General features: G+C 37.0%; 2 protein-coding genes across 2 annotated transcripts; one reads left to right on the top strand and one right to left on the bottom strand.

Annotated features, from left to right (window-relative positions):
• Positions 1-498: 498 nt before the first annotated feature.
• Positions 499-12,231, top strand: LOC121976777 (ATPase family AAA domain-containing protein At1g05910-like). Its single transcript, XM_042529115.1, has 11 exons — positions 499-652; positions 843-1,139; positions 4,466-4,570; positions 4,710-6,506; positions 6,584-6,772; positions 6,866-7,008; positions 8,533-8,772; positions 11,001-11,187; positions 11,293-11,358; positions 11,453-11,687; positions 11,842-12,231. Exons 2-11 carry the CDS (start codon positions 930-932, stop codon positions 12,192-12,194), a joined length of 3,525 nt encoding a protein of 1,174 aa, XP_042385049.1. The 5' UTR covers positions 499-652; positions 843-929; the 3' UTR covers positions 12,195-12,231.
• A 710-nt stretch (positions 12,232-12,941) lies between these two features.
• Positions 12,942-13,970, bottom strand: LOC121977974 (zinc finger AN1 domain-containing stress-associated protein 15-like). The gene is made up of 2 exons (XM_042530370.1): positions 13,758-13,970; positions 12,942-13,593 (listed from the first exon to the last, which is right to left on the bottom strand). Exon 2 carries the CDS (start codon positions 13,557-13,559, stop codon positions 13,158-13,160), a length of 402 nt encoding a protein of 133 aa, XP_042386304.1. The 5' UTR covers positions 13,560-13,593; positions 13,758-13,970; the 3' UTR covers positions 12,942-13,157.
• Positions 13,971-15,170: the final 1,200 nt, after the last annotated feature.

Here is a 15,170-nt window from a genome sequence, read left to right as displayed (position 1 = left end):
ATATAAATTCTTTTCCCTCCTTGTTAGTAGTTTCATGTGTTTGTGTCCTAATTCTTACTGTGCTACTCCGTCCATGCTTCATCGGCATTGAATCTCAGAAGATTCACTAAAACCTTGAACCTCCCAAACTAGAACTCTTTAGATTCAGTGGTCCCACTTTAGATTGACACCTCTAAAAAGTAAGGGATTTCTGATTAAATTAAATTTAATTGAGAAAAATAAATATGAAAAAAAAAGAGAGGAAAAAAAACTAAAAAAGCATGCGAGCAACCGCCGCAACGGTCGAAAACAGGAAGTGTCCCGATTCCCAATCCCTAAAGCCCACCCCGAGTCTTGATTCGGAGCGTTCGATCGGAGATGGACGTCTGAGATTCGTCCATTCGGTCCACCCACGGCTCGCCACGCGATACGACCCGACGCGGAGGCGCGAGAGGAAAAACTCCCTTCCTCGCCGTCACGCACGAGCGCCGCACGTGACGGGTTCCTCCAAAATCCCTCCGCTCGTCTCGAGGTAGTTCTCGCTCGCTTCCTACCCCCCTCTGTTTCCGCCCCCCGCCTCCGCCCTCCCTCGTCCTCCGCCATCTCCGTCTCCCGCGCGATCCCTATATCCGCTCTCGCAGGCGATTCCTGGTCTCCCCGAGCCGATCTCGAGGTTAGGGTTCGGATTCAATCCCTTCCCGATTCGTTTTGTCGCCGCCTGCCTACGGTTTACCGTTTGAAACTTGTAAACGATGCCTTCTCGACCGCCAGAGTCGCTGAATGCTCTGGTTTTCGGTTCGTCAATGGGTTTACTTATTTGTTACCAGGATCTTTTGATTTGGTTTGGGTTGCCTTCTTGCTAGGGTTTGAAAATGCTGCCCATTTTGGGGGGTTTGATTACTTTAGCACGATTGGTAATGCCGGCGCTGTAGCGGACTTGGTGCTGCGTTATGGATTCAAAAAGAGATGGGGCATCAATCGCGCCTCTGCGGACAAGTGATCGACTCCGCCGACGGCCTAAATACTTTGGTCGGCCTTACTTATACTACAAGCCCATGATAAGGAAGAGGATCAAGTCTAAGCGGAGGGATGCTGCTTCTCAGATAGTGAAGAGGCTGTTGAGGCCGAGGAATCACACTATTAAGGTTCCATCTCCAAATGTAAGTGCCTTTCATCGTTACATCAGTTTTGGTTATTGATGCTTCAAATATTCAAAATTGACTGTTCACTAATATTATTGTATTTAGCCGGTGGTCACTTTCTTATGGAATTTTACAATATAACAGTTGATACCATAATATCCTTCTTTATTGATTCACTTTCTGTTTATCGGAATGCAAAGGCAAATGTTCATGAAATCACACCACATTCCTTTAGAAGTTGGTATTAGATAAGAGTGCTTGCCCAACTAAGTTTGAAGGTTTGGCATACCAGCCTTGGTAGTTGCTGTAGGAGATTAAACTTTATTCAAGTTGATCTTGGTTTGGAGGATTATTGAAGGTATTTATGGTGCAAATTGGAGGGAAAAACATATGGTAATAGTATTTATCTTTTAAATACTTGCAAGAAATTATTCATGTCTCTGCTGCAATTCCTTAGACATCTAGATTTTTATGTAATTCTTATGATATTAGAGCCAAAATATGTAAAGTTTCGATTGTGTAGATTAACTAGAGTTTCAGAAGAAAAGTTCAACATTTCAAAAAAAAAAAAAAGGAAAAATGAAATAGATGCTTTTTCAAATTTGATTGAATATGAGTAGGAGCAAATACGAATTTTCCATTACAAAACAAAAAGAATATATTTACCATAACTAAGTTTGATGTCCATATCTATACTTAATCTCTATAAATCTGTCACAAATGCCACTAACATCAATCAAGCTCTAGTGAATAATATCTGGTTTTAATTTTAGTCACAAAATACCTTATTTTAATTATTACAATTATTTAATTCCATCTTTCTTATCATTCTTCTTTCACTTGAATTTCATTTCCTTGTAATGCCTTTTTTCCTTGTCAAGTACCACCCAACATACTGATTGCCCCAACTTAGGCAGACCAAAATATGCACTAGATGGAATCTTTAAACTTGATTGAGGCGCAAATACATATTTTTTTTTTCAAAAACTACAAAACAATATATTTACCATTACAAAGTTTGACACTCATACCTATCCTTCTAAATCTATGAATCTCACATAAATGCCATTAACATCAATGAAACTCTAATTATTCATATTTTGTTAAATTGTAGAACTAAAACACCCTTACTGTAATTACAATAATTATTAATTTCATCTTTCTAGTTGAAAGAGTTTCCTTGTGTGCATAGTTTTTTTCTTGGTTCCTAATGTGTTGTGGTATACAACAACTAAATTGTTGTTAAGCCTTCACTTGAATCCATAGTGTTGTCTTTTTCTCAGATATCCAGACACTTTTTTTTTTAATCTACAAATTACTAATTTTGGTATGATCCAGTGCCTCGCATTGTTATGCTGGTGGATACGAGGTCTAAATGAAGGTTTGAAATTATGAGTTGTGCAGGGTGGCATGGTCAAAACTTCTAGTGCTGCCCATCTTGGAATTGTGTTGCCCATGCCTAGTAGGTTTTGGCAGTGCCAATGGAAGCCTTGGTCGACACAAATGGAGATAGAACAAATCAATTGTGAGGTGCCTCGTGAAGTTCTGAATCATGCTACTGATCATAGGGAGGGAAAGAGGAGACGAAGAAGATGCTACAAATAGACTTGAAATCTCTATGTGAATGCATACCAGGTGATTGACCAAGAATCAATGGAAGTGGAACCACATAAGGATGTGATCAACGAAGGAGGAATTCAATGACATAGGCGAAGGAGTCATGTAAGGTCGCTAGGGGGTTAATTTGGTATGGGTCCTCTTTGGAGTTGTGATTTGATCACTGTGAATTGCACAACAAAGTCACTATTGAGGTTGGATACTAGGGAGAGTTATGTTTTTTTTCCTCAAAGGCTTAGGTTGGATGTTAATTGATATATGATAATTAATTGATATTATAGAAATGTGAGCAAAGGGAAGCCTTGGTGCAAGGGTTAAGTTGCTACCATGTGACCTGGTGGGTCACGAGTTTGAGTCATGGAAACAATCGCTTGCGATGCTGGGTAGAGTGGCATACAATAGACCCAATCTGGTTCGATCCTCCCCTGGAACCTGTATTGACACGGGGTTTGTTCACTGGGCTGTCTTTTTTTAATATATATAGAAATGTGAGCCCTATCGCTTAATCTAAACTGGATCAAGTGGCATATAATAGACCCAATCTGGTCCGATCCTCCCCCGGAACCTGTATTGACACGGGGTTCGTTCACCGGGCTATCTTTTTTTAATATATATAGAAATGTGAGCCCTATCACTTAATCTAAACTGGATCAAGTGAATAAATTGATGGTTGATAATCAATCCTGATGTGATCCAAGGGCTCCATGTCTCAGCCCACTTAAATTGATATTAAAGGTGTGATATATACTCTGTGTAATATATTGTTACTAATAGTATATGTATGGTACATAATTGTATGTATTATTAAAATAACATAGTTGATATTGCATTAATTAATTATATAATATAATTAATTAATTGATATATTGGGTCTTAGAGAAACCACTTTGGTACATTCTAGGAGAATTCTTTAGTTTGGGTTTTGAAAAACTATGAGGTTGATTTGATGCATGACATTCGTTATTTCCTTCTGGTAATAGCATGATGTAGGCAATAGCCAAGTTGCTTGCTACAATTCGCAATATGTTGCTCGCAAATGTTAATGTAATCAACTTTTTAATTCATATAGATTTATATACCGAAGTAGTTCCAAACCTGTACTGACACAATACAGTACAATACGGAAATTGTCATTCCAGTAGAAGGCCGAAATTATGGCTTGAGAGTTTAAACTGTGGTCTAATCTACCAATCAAGTAGTTAGAGATTATCTTCATATGCCAGAAGTATTATTTACAGCAGATCATTCAGAGATTCTCTTCTCCAATTAAACTAGTAATATGTTCCTTACCCTTATCATTTGTCACAACACCTGTTCTTTTCCTCAATGCTATCTTATTTGTAAAGGCAACTAGAGGAAGTTGTTTCTATGTTTCCTTAGAAGTTCTGAGCTTCATCAATGTTACTTCTCCAAAAATATTTCTTGCTTCCTTTCTGTGTTATTGCAATGCCATCTTCTTTTATTGATATACTAATACTATGATGGAAGAGCACCTCATCTTAATTCAAAGAAGTCATTTTTTTGGTTTCTTCATGTCAACATTTCAGACAAGGTAGTTGTTTATTTTCGTTTTTTGAGTTTTTCCCCTTCTTTATTGCATCACCTCTTTGGATTTCTTTCCCAGATCATTGATCCAGATGCTTCCTAAACATGGTCACTACAGCACTTAGAGTTTTTTGTTTGATCTAGCATATTTCTATTCCTAATTTTTCTTATTCATTGTGTAGTCTATGGTAACAAACTTGCGCCGCTCAACAAGAAAACGGAAAATGTCTATAAATTTAGAAGATTATGACACAGATACTTCTGGCTCAGAAGATGATGATTTACTGGTACCTACTCAAGCTACCTGTATATGCAATTGCACATTCCTTTATTAATAACTTCCATTAGAAGCTTGAAACACAATACTTCTTTTCCCCCCCTGATTTGAAGTTTCCCCCCCTTGTTTTTTTGTTTCTGATTTCCCAGGCTTCCAAATACCAGCCTTCTCAGCAGAGAAAACGAATTACAAGAACTAATTCTCTTCCTCGTCGAGAAGGATTGCGGCCTAGAAGGTCTTTGAATGATAGAAGAGCATACCAAGAAACAGAGGAAGGACAAGAGAGTTCTGAAGAACAAGAATCTGAAGATGAAACAGAAAATGATGGCGATGAGGATGAGGATGCTGGAAATGAAGAGGATGGTGATTTGGGTGATGAAGTAGCAGAAGATGAGGAAGTGGGGGATGAAGTTGCAGAAGACGAGGAAATGGGAGATGAAGTAGCAGAAGATGGTGATGATGAAGAGGGTGAAGAAGAACAGGAAGGAAGGAAACGATATGACTTGAGGAACCGTGCTGAGGTTCGTAGGCTTGATTCTGAAAAGGAGGGCAAACAAAGAATTGTGTCCCCTCGAAAAATACTTCATCGGGGTATGAATTCCAAAAACAAAAGATATCTGAGCAAAGATGGATCTCGAGTTCATAGGCGTCGAGGTATGCCATTACCTGATGATTCAGATGATTCTCTTCTTGTGGACGAATTCAATGAAGGCCCATCTACCCCTTGGATGCGAAACAGAAGTGGGATGCCATGGCTCTTGGGTGGCCTGGATATACATGGTTCAACAGCATGGGGATTAAATGTTGCTGCATCCGGATGGAGTTATCAGGGCGAAGCTATTAGTTCATTATCTACGGGGATTCAAACTGCCGGACCAAGTTCAAAGGGAGGGGCAGACATTCAACCATTACAAGTGGATGAAAATGTGAGTTTCGAAGACATAGGAGGTCTTTCAGAGTACATTAATGCACTTAAGGAAATGGTATTCTTTCCCTTACTATATCCTGATTTCTTTGCCAAATATCACATAACTCCTCCAAGGGGAGTTCTGCTTTGTGGTCACCCAGGCACTGGGAAAACATTGATTGCTAGAGCATTAGCGTCTGCTGCATCTAAAGCTGGTCAGAAAGTCAGCTTTTATATGCGCAAGGGAGCTGATGTTCTCAGCAAATGGGTTGGTGAGGCAGAGAGACAGCTGAAAATGCTTTTTGAAGAAGCTCAAAGGAATCAACCTTCAATTATCTTCTTTGATGAGATAGATGGCCTTGCTCCAGTTAGATCCAGCAAACAGGAGCAAATTCATAATTCTATTGTTTCAACATTGCTAGCTCTTATGGATGGGTTGGATTCTCGTGGACAAGTTGTTCTGATAGGTGCTACCAATAGAATTGATGCCATTGATGGAGCTTTGCGCCGCCCAGGGCGTTTTGATCGAGAATTTATTTTTCCTTTACCCGGTTATGAGGCACGTGCTGAAATCTTGTCTATTCATACACGTAAATGGAAGGAACCTGTATCAAAGGAGTTAAAGATGGAACTTGCTGCTAGTTGTGTGGGCTACTGTGGAGCAGATTTAAAATCTCTTTGCACAGAAGCCGCTATCCGTGCTTTTCGTGAGAAATATCCTCAAGTCTATACCAGTGATGAGAAGTTTGTCATTGATGTTGATAGTGTTAGGATTGAAAGACATCACTTTTTAGAAGCCATGTCTACAATCACTCCCTCATCTCACAGGGGATCCATTGTGCACTCTAGGCCATTGTCTTCAACTGTTGCTCCCTGCTTGCAAAGGCATCTTCACAGAATAATGGAACAACTGTCTGATATATTTTCTTTCCTTTCAAATTCAGATGTCAGCAGACTCTCTGCTTTTTCCTGTGGCTCTGGAATTCCTCTTGTTTATAGGCCCCGTCTTCTAATATATGGGGATGAAAGTGCTGGATTGGTATAAATTCATAACTTTCTTTCAGTAAGTTAGAGGCTATCTTGGACTCTCTTTCTAAATCTGTTTAAGCATGACAGGACCATGTTGGAGCAGCTATTCTACATCAGTTGGAGAAGTTCCCTATTCATTCTATTGGGCTTCCATCTCTTCTATCTGATCCTAGTGCTAAAACACCAGAAGAGGCTTTGGTGCATATATTCAGTGAAGCAAGAAGAACTACTCCCTCTATACTTTACTTACCACAGTTCCATATTTGGTGGGAAACAGTGAGTTCAAAATTCAAATCCCTGGTTAAATTATATTAGCTTGTCAATTTTCTAAATGTGATTGAGATGCTAGATTATGTTTACTTTCTGCAGGCTGATCAACTACTTAAAGCTGTTTTGAAGACTCTTTTGTATGAATTACCTTCAAATCTTCCAGTTCTAGTTATAGGAACATCTTTAGTATCCCTGGAACAAATGGACGTAGATGCTACTTCCATCTTTGCTCTCTCTAACATGTATGCTTGCTTACTTGACCTTTTCTTTTTCTGCAGTCTTTTGTTATAATTGGTCAGATTTATAAGCCAAGGTTGTCAAATTGATATACTCTGTGATCAGTTTCAAATTTTGAATGAAGTTTTAGATAAAAAAAATACTAAAGAATACATTTACCTTATTTGGAATATTTTTACATCATAAAATACATAAACTATTTAATATTATTTTATTAGCAGAAAATTAATGATGGAGCAAATTGTTGGAGATCCATAAAAAAACATGTAGGCCCAATCACAAAATTGCTATGTATTTCATTTCACTATGAATAGAAATGAAATGGACAATAGACTTTCATCAAGAAACACATTAAATCCTAGGAAGATCACTGTTAACTTCACTTTCGTTATTGACTCCAAGTTTCAATGCAATGAACTACAATTTTGAAGTGGCAATGCTTGCTTATAGTCTTTGTACTTTCTTCTTGGTCATTGTTGAATGTCAACTTCACCTTGTCTACCATCAACTTTACATCTATTTTTCTTCTTTCTATATTTCAAGACTCCATGCTCGCTTGACATTTCTGCCTTTATTTCATAACAGAAGATTCATCCTTTATTTCTTATTTTACATATGACTTCAGTTTAATTTTGAATCTATTGGGTTAGGTTTCCTTTTTAATGGTCATATCAATTACTGATGAGTTTTCTTTCCTTTTTTAGAACTTATTACATAAGACATGTGTTTGATCACATTGAGTAAAATCAAATCATCACAATTCTTTAAATCTCAATTTATACATATAATATGGACAATTTTACTTCTTAATCGCAATATATACTATAGTCATAGTGTTTCATTCTATTCTAACAACTATGCTAATTGTCAAGTTGCCATTACCCTTTCTCAATGTAGAAAGGACATTGAGAGATAAAGTTTGCTAATTTTGTTGACTGCATTGAGGGATTAGCAAGTCTTTTTAAATGTTGCTTAGATTTCTCCTTGGCTCAAGTGTATAGATTCTTGCTGATGTTCTTATACCTTCTCAATAAAAGTCTCAATAGAATTCATTAATGAATTATCTAGATATAGTTTAACATGCATGATTTGATTTTCCGTGTATTATTTAATTTTGTTTCCAGGGACCTTTTATGTCATCTTTTTCAGCATATGATTGTCCCATAGAAAATATCAGTTTTAAGTTTCCTTTTTGTGTAGATTGTTTATGAACACCCTTATGATTTGTTTTAAGTTGAGTGGAATTTCAAAGTACATTACTAAATTTTGAAACTATTGTGGAATAGTTGTCTTTCCAAATCTGCTTGATTACCAAACTTGAGGTTCATACATGGAACTGGACCTTACGTCGAATCCTTGTGAAACACAAACACCGTTAAAGTTACCTCCAGTCCCGTGCATACTATTTTTTGTTTTATACCTGATAACTACCTTTTTCTTTCTATCTTTACATATTGAGAATCTTACCTGTGAAAAAAAGCTTCTATGCTCGTCTAATCAGCTTGGATATGGTTTTTTTCTTTTGGCAGATATCAATTGGATAAACCAACCGCAAATGACAGGCTAAATTTTTGGGAGAAAATGGTTGGAGCTCTGTTGTCTATCCAACTTGAGCAGTCAACAGACAAAGAACTGACAAATCTTCCTGAACTTCCCAAGGCCCCAAAGGAAGTAAGTCATGCAAAACTCTCAGAGCTCAAAGCAAAATCAGAGGCTGAGCAGCATGCTCTTCGCCGGCTCCGGATGTGCCTTCGAGATGTTTGTAACAGGTATGTTGTTTAATTCTGTATGGTGGAAACTTAATTTCTCCCAAGAATAAGTTATCAATTTTTTACTGATTGACCAAATTCCATTTTAGTAAATTACATATAAGGGATGCCATATGTGTGAAACTGTCAAATATTGTTTTAGTTATTTTCATCTGGCGGTTTTTTGGACTCTGATTGTGATGTTTTGTCATGCTCGTCTTATGTGATTTTAAGTGAGCATACATGTGTGACATTTGTGTATTGTGTTCTGTAAATTACTCTTTTTTTTTTTCCATTGCATGAACATGAACTTTGATTCTTCGTGTTGGGTTTTGCTCAGTTGCCTAGCTATCTATTCTCTTATTGTTCAATTTTTTTTTTGAACATGAAACCATGCTCATTCATATAAGCATGTTATGTAACGCCCCGGCCCGAACGGGCCCCACCCGAACCGAACTGGGCACGCCACCTGAATTGCCCATCGGGTTAACGACTAGCTCCATAGACCACCGAAGGTCCCTTCAGTGTGCTTTGTCCTCACTTGCACGCACCCTGGGAAACTTCCCAGAGGTCATCCATCCTAAGATTTCTCCAAACCAAGTACGCTTAACTTTGGAGTTCTTAAGTTTGGGCTTCCGAAAAGGAAGGTGCACCTTGGTGATATGGATAGTACCATCTAACCTTTTAAGCCATACTTAATCAGAATCTCAGAATCGGGGTATTACATGTTATGTGGAGTTGGTAGATTAGATTTAGATTATGCCTTAAATGATGAACAAATTGTGGAACGATGTGATGGAGGTTGGAGAGTAGGGCTTTGGGAGGTGGACGATGGAGGGTATTAAGGTTGGTAGCCATTGTATAGGATCAAGTGCAGGTGAGGGAATAGATGTAGGATTATACATGATGACTTGAGGGGGATGAATAGTCAAAATATGAAAAATTGTTAAATAAAATTGAGTAAAGCTTAATTAAAAGTTTGTTACATTGTGAAAAGACAAAGCAGAGGTAAGATAGACAATTAATTAAGTAATGCTAACTCAATTCTTTTACCATCGTTTGGAACCCCCATGTTCTCTTTTACCATGATTTGAATTCCCCATGTTCTTACTCCAAGGTCTATGGACAAGGTAACTCACTTCTGGAAAAACCATTATATTTTCTCGTTACTAGAGGCGGAGAAACCTCGTAGAAAATCTTTTAAAATAAAAAAAGTAAGGCATAGGAAAAGCTTGTGTAAAAATTAGAGTTCAAATATAAAGGCCTCAAGTGCAAACAAAATGGAATGATAGTAGAATAGTGCTTTTCTTGTTGTTAGACTACCTCCCCTTGCTTTTCTATTTATAGTCTTTGGAATAACCTTGAATTAGTTTCAACTATCTATTTTCACCTTTTGGGAGCTTATAACCTTGACTTCTTTGGTTGCAAATTTTGTTGGACTTCTCTGGCTACCAAGTTTCTGGTCAGCATTGACCTATTTGAACATTTTTTGTTAACATGTTGGATTTCTCCCTTCTGTAAGTATTCGATCAACCTTGACTATTTGGACTTTTCTATCAGCCAACTCATGTCAAACTTCCTTATCTGCTAGCGTCTGTTGTAATTTTTTATTCACTAACTATTCCGTCAAAGTTGACCTACTTTTCCAACCAATGCACCTGCAATTATCTGTGCGCACTTCCACACTTAACAAATACATTAGTAAACACAATATTAATCTAATTTAAATCATTTGTCAAATACATCAAATCTACTTAGTCAAGCTCGATCACTTAGGGCACGATTGCTCGAACAATAGAGATGCATGCGTTGCTAAGGATTCATGTTGCATTGCAGTTTGTTGATTCTGGTGCAATAGAAGTAGCGTTAAGAAGAGAACGAATGAGTGGAAGAGAGGGAAAGAGGGAAAAAGAAGGTTTACAAAGTGGGGGACAGAGAAGGAGAGAAGTGAGGAGAAAAAGAGAGGAAGAGAGAGAAAGGGAGAGGTTAAAAAAAAATTATAAAAAAGGATTCAAAATATGCTGTTTAAATATTGCATTCAGATTTCCATCCATCTTCATTATAATTTTTGGCGGTCATTCAAAACTGTACTTATGAATGATCGTGCATGATTGCAACAAAAAAGAAATCATGTGTTCATTTACAAGGTAGTCCAAAATTTATTTATGATTTAAGCTATTTACCTATTACATATTGATCTAAATGACTGTATATGATATTGGCATGCTGAAGTTATTCTGTGTTCTCAGGATTTTGTATGACAAGCGATTTAGCGCATTTCACTATCCTGTGTCTGATGAGGACGCACCTGGTTATCATTCTATTATTCATAATCCTATGGATATGGCAACTATCTTGCAGCGAGTAGATTGTGGACAATACCGCACCCGTTCAGAATTTTCACAAGATATTGACCTGATTGTGTCTAATGCTAAGGTACTTGTTAGTTTGTGTTTCCTTATGGTGACTACGGCATTTTGTCCTCTATTATTTTGTTAGCCAGTCAAGGGTTCCATCTCTCTAAATGTTTTTATTGCGTAGGCTTACAATAAAGATGATTATACCGGTGCTAGGATCGTAAGCAGAGCTTGTGAACTCCGTGATGTGGTATTAGTATTTTCTTTTCTTTTATACCAACTGTTAATTATTCATCCGAATGTCTTTCCAATTTTTTTTTTTATAATATTGTCTTTTTGTTTAGGTGGAAGGTATGTTGACACAGATGGATCCAACACTAATTTCATTCTGTGACAAAATTGCTGCACAAGGCCCATGCCTGCAATTGGCAGATGACGCCGATGGATCGAATGTTTCTGCAGTACCTGTTGCTCAACTAGCTTCTGTTACTAGAGCAAGTGCCCGACTCCGTAATGCCCAACCAGAAGTAAACCCGACACAAAGTTATGAAGCATTGAAGCGGCAAAAGAACCATACAGGTATCGAGATCTTTTGTAATATATCCAGTGTATCAGTAAATTCTGACCATCCTACGAAATTTCACGCTCAACTGTTATTCTTCTTGGATTTCCTAGTTAAGTAATCAGTATCAAATGAGAGCATAGTAACCGCTTGTCTTTGTTTTCACTTCAGGTATTGATGAAGGATCTATAGCTGAACCAGTCCAGCAAGAATCTCAAGAACTAGGTGCAAGTGCTCCAGTAGACAATTCAAATAAGGAACAGTTAGAAGCATCAGAAGTAGCGCCTGTTCCTGAAAACGATCATGATGTTGATATGGCTGATGCAGAGTTCTCCGAGCGGTTAGAAGCTGTGAAGCAGCGGTTTATTGAGCGAACAGAAGGCCATGGCATTCCTGAGCTTGAGCTGCTCTACATCAGAGCAATGAAAGATGTGACAGTGGTAGGAAGTAAACATACAGAAGATGCTAAGCTTCTGGTTTTGAGGCATCTTTCGAAATTTGTTGAGGATGATGCAAATATTTAACTTCAATATATCAAGCCTTTTTGCTGGCCTTCTAGCACATTGAGTTTCGTATATATAATTGGTTATAGTTTCATCGACTCGACTTAGGTCTAAAGTTTAGGGAGAATACAGAGAGATTTTAAGGCTATGGCTCACGCAGGTGAAACTCCAAAAGCCTATAGAGTATACTTAGAGCTGTAAGCTGAGTTAAATGTTAATGAGCAAATTTGATATTTAGCTTGATAAAGAACTTGTTTATGAGCAAATTTCTGCAACATGCACTTTCCGATTTATCCTAGTGGCTAATGAAAAATTTTCATAGGACTGGACCGATCATCCTAAGGATAGTAAATATGACTAATTGAGATTATCAATTTTTTTTTTGTTTATGAGCAAATTTGAAACTTGATTCATTTAGTACATCAAAGAAAGAATTTCACATTCCTAAAACATACTTGAATGAAACCCCAATTTTCAAGTCAGTTCCATTTCGGCACTTAAGGATGGCCAATCAGACTGAGAAACAACTCTAAATAAGAATCGAGCAATTTTAGCATATTATCCATGATTTACCTCCCTTCACATAATTATAATCGTGTTGCAAGGGACAGGCTGAGCTTTTGCTACAATAAGAAACAAGCAAAGTTTTCTATTACTGATATCAAAGTGCTTCCAAATTATCTAACTCATAATAAGAATCAAGGAATTTGAAGAACTAGGCACATCAAACTTCCATGTCAGTTTCTAAACAAGCAAAGACCTTAACAATGGAAGAAGAAGCTTCTTTTTTCAAGTTTCAAGAACGAAATTCTACACAGAAATTTGATTTGAATCATGCAAAATTTCTGGCTGATCATTCATCAGATATCAGTAGTAGAGAACACATGCTAAGAAATCTGGGTTGAATCTCTGGATGATTGAGACAGAATGCAATTCAATCAGACTGCAAGCTGAAGTTGAGGGAAGAACAGAAGCAGCGTAACCTCATATTTTAATGATCTTTGCAGCTCTTATGAGAGGGTTGTTCTTGGCGATCTGCTCTCTTCCAGCCGCCTTGTAATCGAAAGAGCAGTCATGAGCATCGGAGTATCGGTGGAGATTGCAGAAGAGATCGCCGCAGCGGCAGCGGAAGCAGGTCAAACCCACCCTTTTCCTGCAGATCAGGCAGCGCTTGATGGGCGGGGACGACCGGCGCTCTTCCTCGGGCTTCAGCAGGCAGGAGATCGGAGCGACAGGAGCTTGGAGCCTCTCGGGCCTCTCCGGAGCTGGAAATTCTTGAGGGGCCAAAAGAGAAGGCTGCGATGGCAACGGAGGGGGCGAAGAGGACGACGAGGGTTTGAGAATCTTCGCTTCGTCCTTGTTAAGATCACACCTTTCCCCTGCCATCTACTTCAACTCCGAAAGCAAATCCAAACAAAATCTACAAGAAGAAGAAACTGAAGATCAATCACGAACAAAGCCGCGCCGATCGATCCAACGGAAAAAATCACCAAAAGGAACCATTTTTGCAAGGGAAACGAGATCGACAAGATGAAATCGAATAAATCTACGTTTTTTTTAAGAAAATCGAAAGAAAAAAAATACCTGGGAACAAATTATGCAGAAGAATCGAGAGAAGGCAGGTTTGTACGACGAACACCCAAATAGAGAAAGATCGCGAAAAAGTTTGAAAGAGGAATCTGACAGGAGGAGATCGGAGATCGGAGATCGGAGAGGAAACGTAGATCGATCAAAAAACAAGTTCGTCGCCGATCGATCTCACAACCCGTCTTATGAAAATCTCGAGGACGTTTTACTAGGAAAATGTCCTAAAAAATCCGTGGCAGATTTTTCGAAGAGCACCTTTGAGTTTCATTTTTTTCCATTAGACGCTCAATAGTGTGTCTAGATTGAGTTATTATTATTATTATTATTATTATTATTATTGTTTTTATTATTATTATTATTAAAGGGACCAAATGGACCATAAATTTAAAATAAGATCATATTTGTAATATTTGTATTCTTAAGAGTGTAAAATTTTAAATTTTATTTTTAAATTTTAAAAGTTTTAATTTATCTACTAATATTTGTATCATGTATATATTTTGAGTTCAAGTAAAATTATGCAAAAAATAAGATTATTTTATTTGTCTAAAGTATGAGAAATTTAAATATATTCTTAATTATTTTAAAAAACTTTAATTAATTTAATTGTTTATAGTAGAGTGAATAATAACTTCAAAATCTAAAATAATAAAAATAATTTTGAACTAAACTTAGATTATGGAGTTAGTTATGTGATGGAATACGAAAAATAAGTAAAATAGCAATAATCGAAATCTTCAATTATATAGAATGTAAGTCAGTTTAGAAAAACTACTATATTTTCTCTTTACTAAAAAAGAGAAGCTTTATATAAAATTAAGAGTGTAATTGAATTGAGCCGAGTCCAACAATAAGAGACTCGAGTTTAGCTAAGTTCATTTTTCTCTAAGCTCGAGCTCAGCTTGAGTTTGATTTGAGCTTCAATTCTTAAGCTCGAGTTTGTAATAAAATTAAATAACTCGTGAAACGTTCAAATTCAGTTTGAAAATAACTCGTTAGTTCGAGCTAGTTTGATAAAATTATATATATATAGCTTTATGAATTCATAAACCCAATACTAGTAAGCTCGAGTTCAGCTCAATAATATTTTCGAGTTTAAACTTAGACTTAAGCTCGGTTCGTTAATTTAATTGAATAAAACTTGAATAATTTTTTTTTCAAACCAAGATCCTAATAATTTGCGAGTGACTTGACTTATTTACACCCATATATATAGAATCTTTTACCATGAAAATTAAAATAGTAAAAACAAGAGTAAAATTAAGATAATATAAGTGTTTAATTTTAGTTGCTTAAATTTTAGCTAGTTAATTGCTAGTTGATATCTTTAATTAATTCAAAACTTGTTCATTTGATTAAATCCATTTCACTCAAATCAACACTTGTCAATTGACTCAACTATGTTAGGAT

The sequence above is a fragment of the Zingiber officinale genome, chromosome 4B (assembly GCF_018446385.1).
Source record: "Zingiber officinale cultivar Zhangliang chromosome 4B, Zo_v1.1, whole genome shotgun sequence".
NCBI lineage: Eukaryota > Viridiplantae > Streptophyta > Magnoliopsida > Zingiberales > Zingiberaceae > Zingiber > Zingiber officinale.
Note: the sequence above shows the minus strand (reverse complement) of the source record. Positions and strands in the feature narration are given on the sequence as shown.

Excerpts from the sequence above, each read along its gene's own strand:
- LOC121976777 (XM_042529115.1), top strand. The coding sequence starts at position 930 with ATGGATTCAAAAAGAGATGGGGCATCAATCGCGCCTCTGCGGACAAGT. Across the intron at positions 4,571-4,709 it reads CAGAAGATGATGATTTACTG|GCTTCCAAATACCAGCCTTC; the intron begins GTACCTACTCAA and ends CTGATTTCCCAG. Across the intron at positions 11,188-11,292 it reads TGATTGTGTCTAATGCTAAG|GCTTACAATAAAGATGATTA; the intron begins GTACTTGTTAGT and ends TTTATTGCGTAG.
- LOC121977974 (XM_042530370.1), bottom strand. The coding sequence starts at position 13,559 with ATGGCAGGGGAAAGGTGTGATCTTAACAAGGACGAAGCGAAGATTCTC.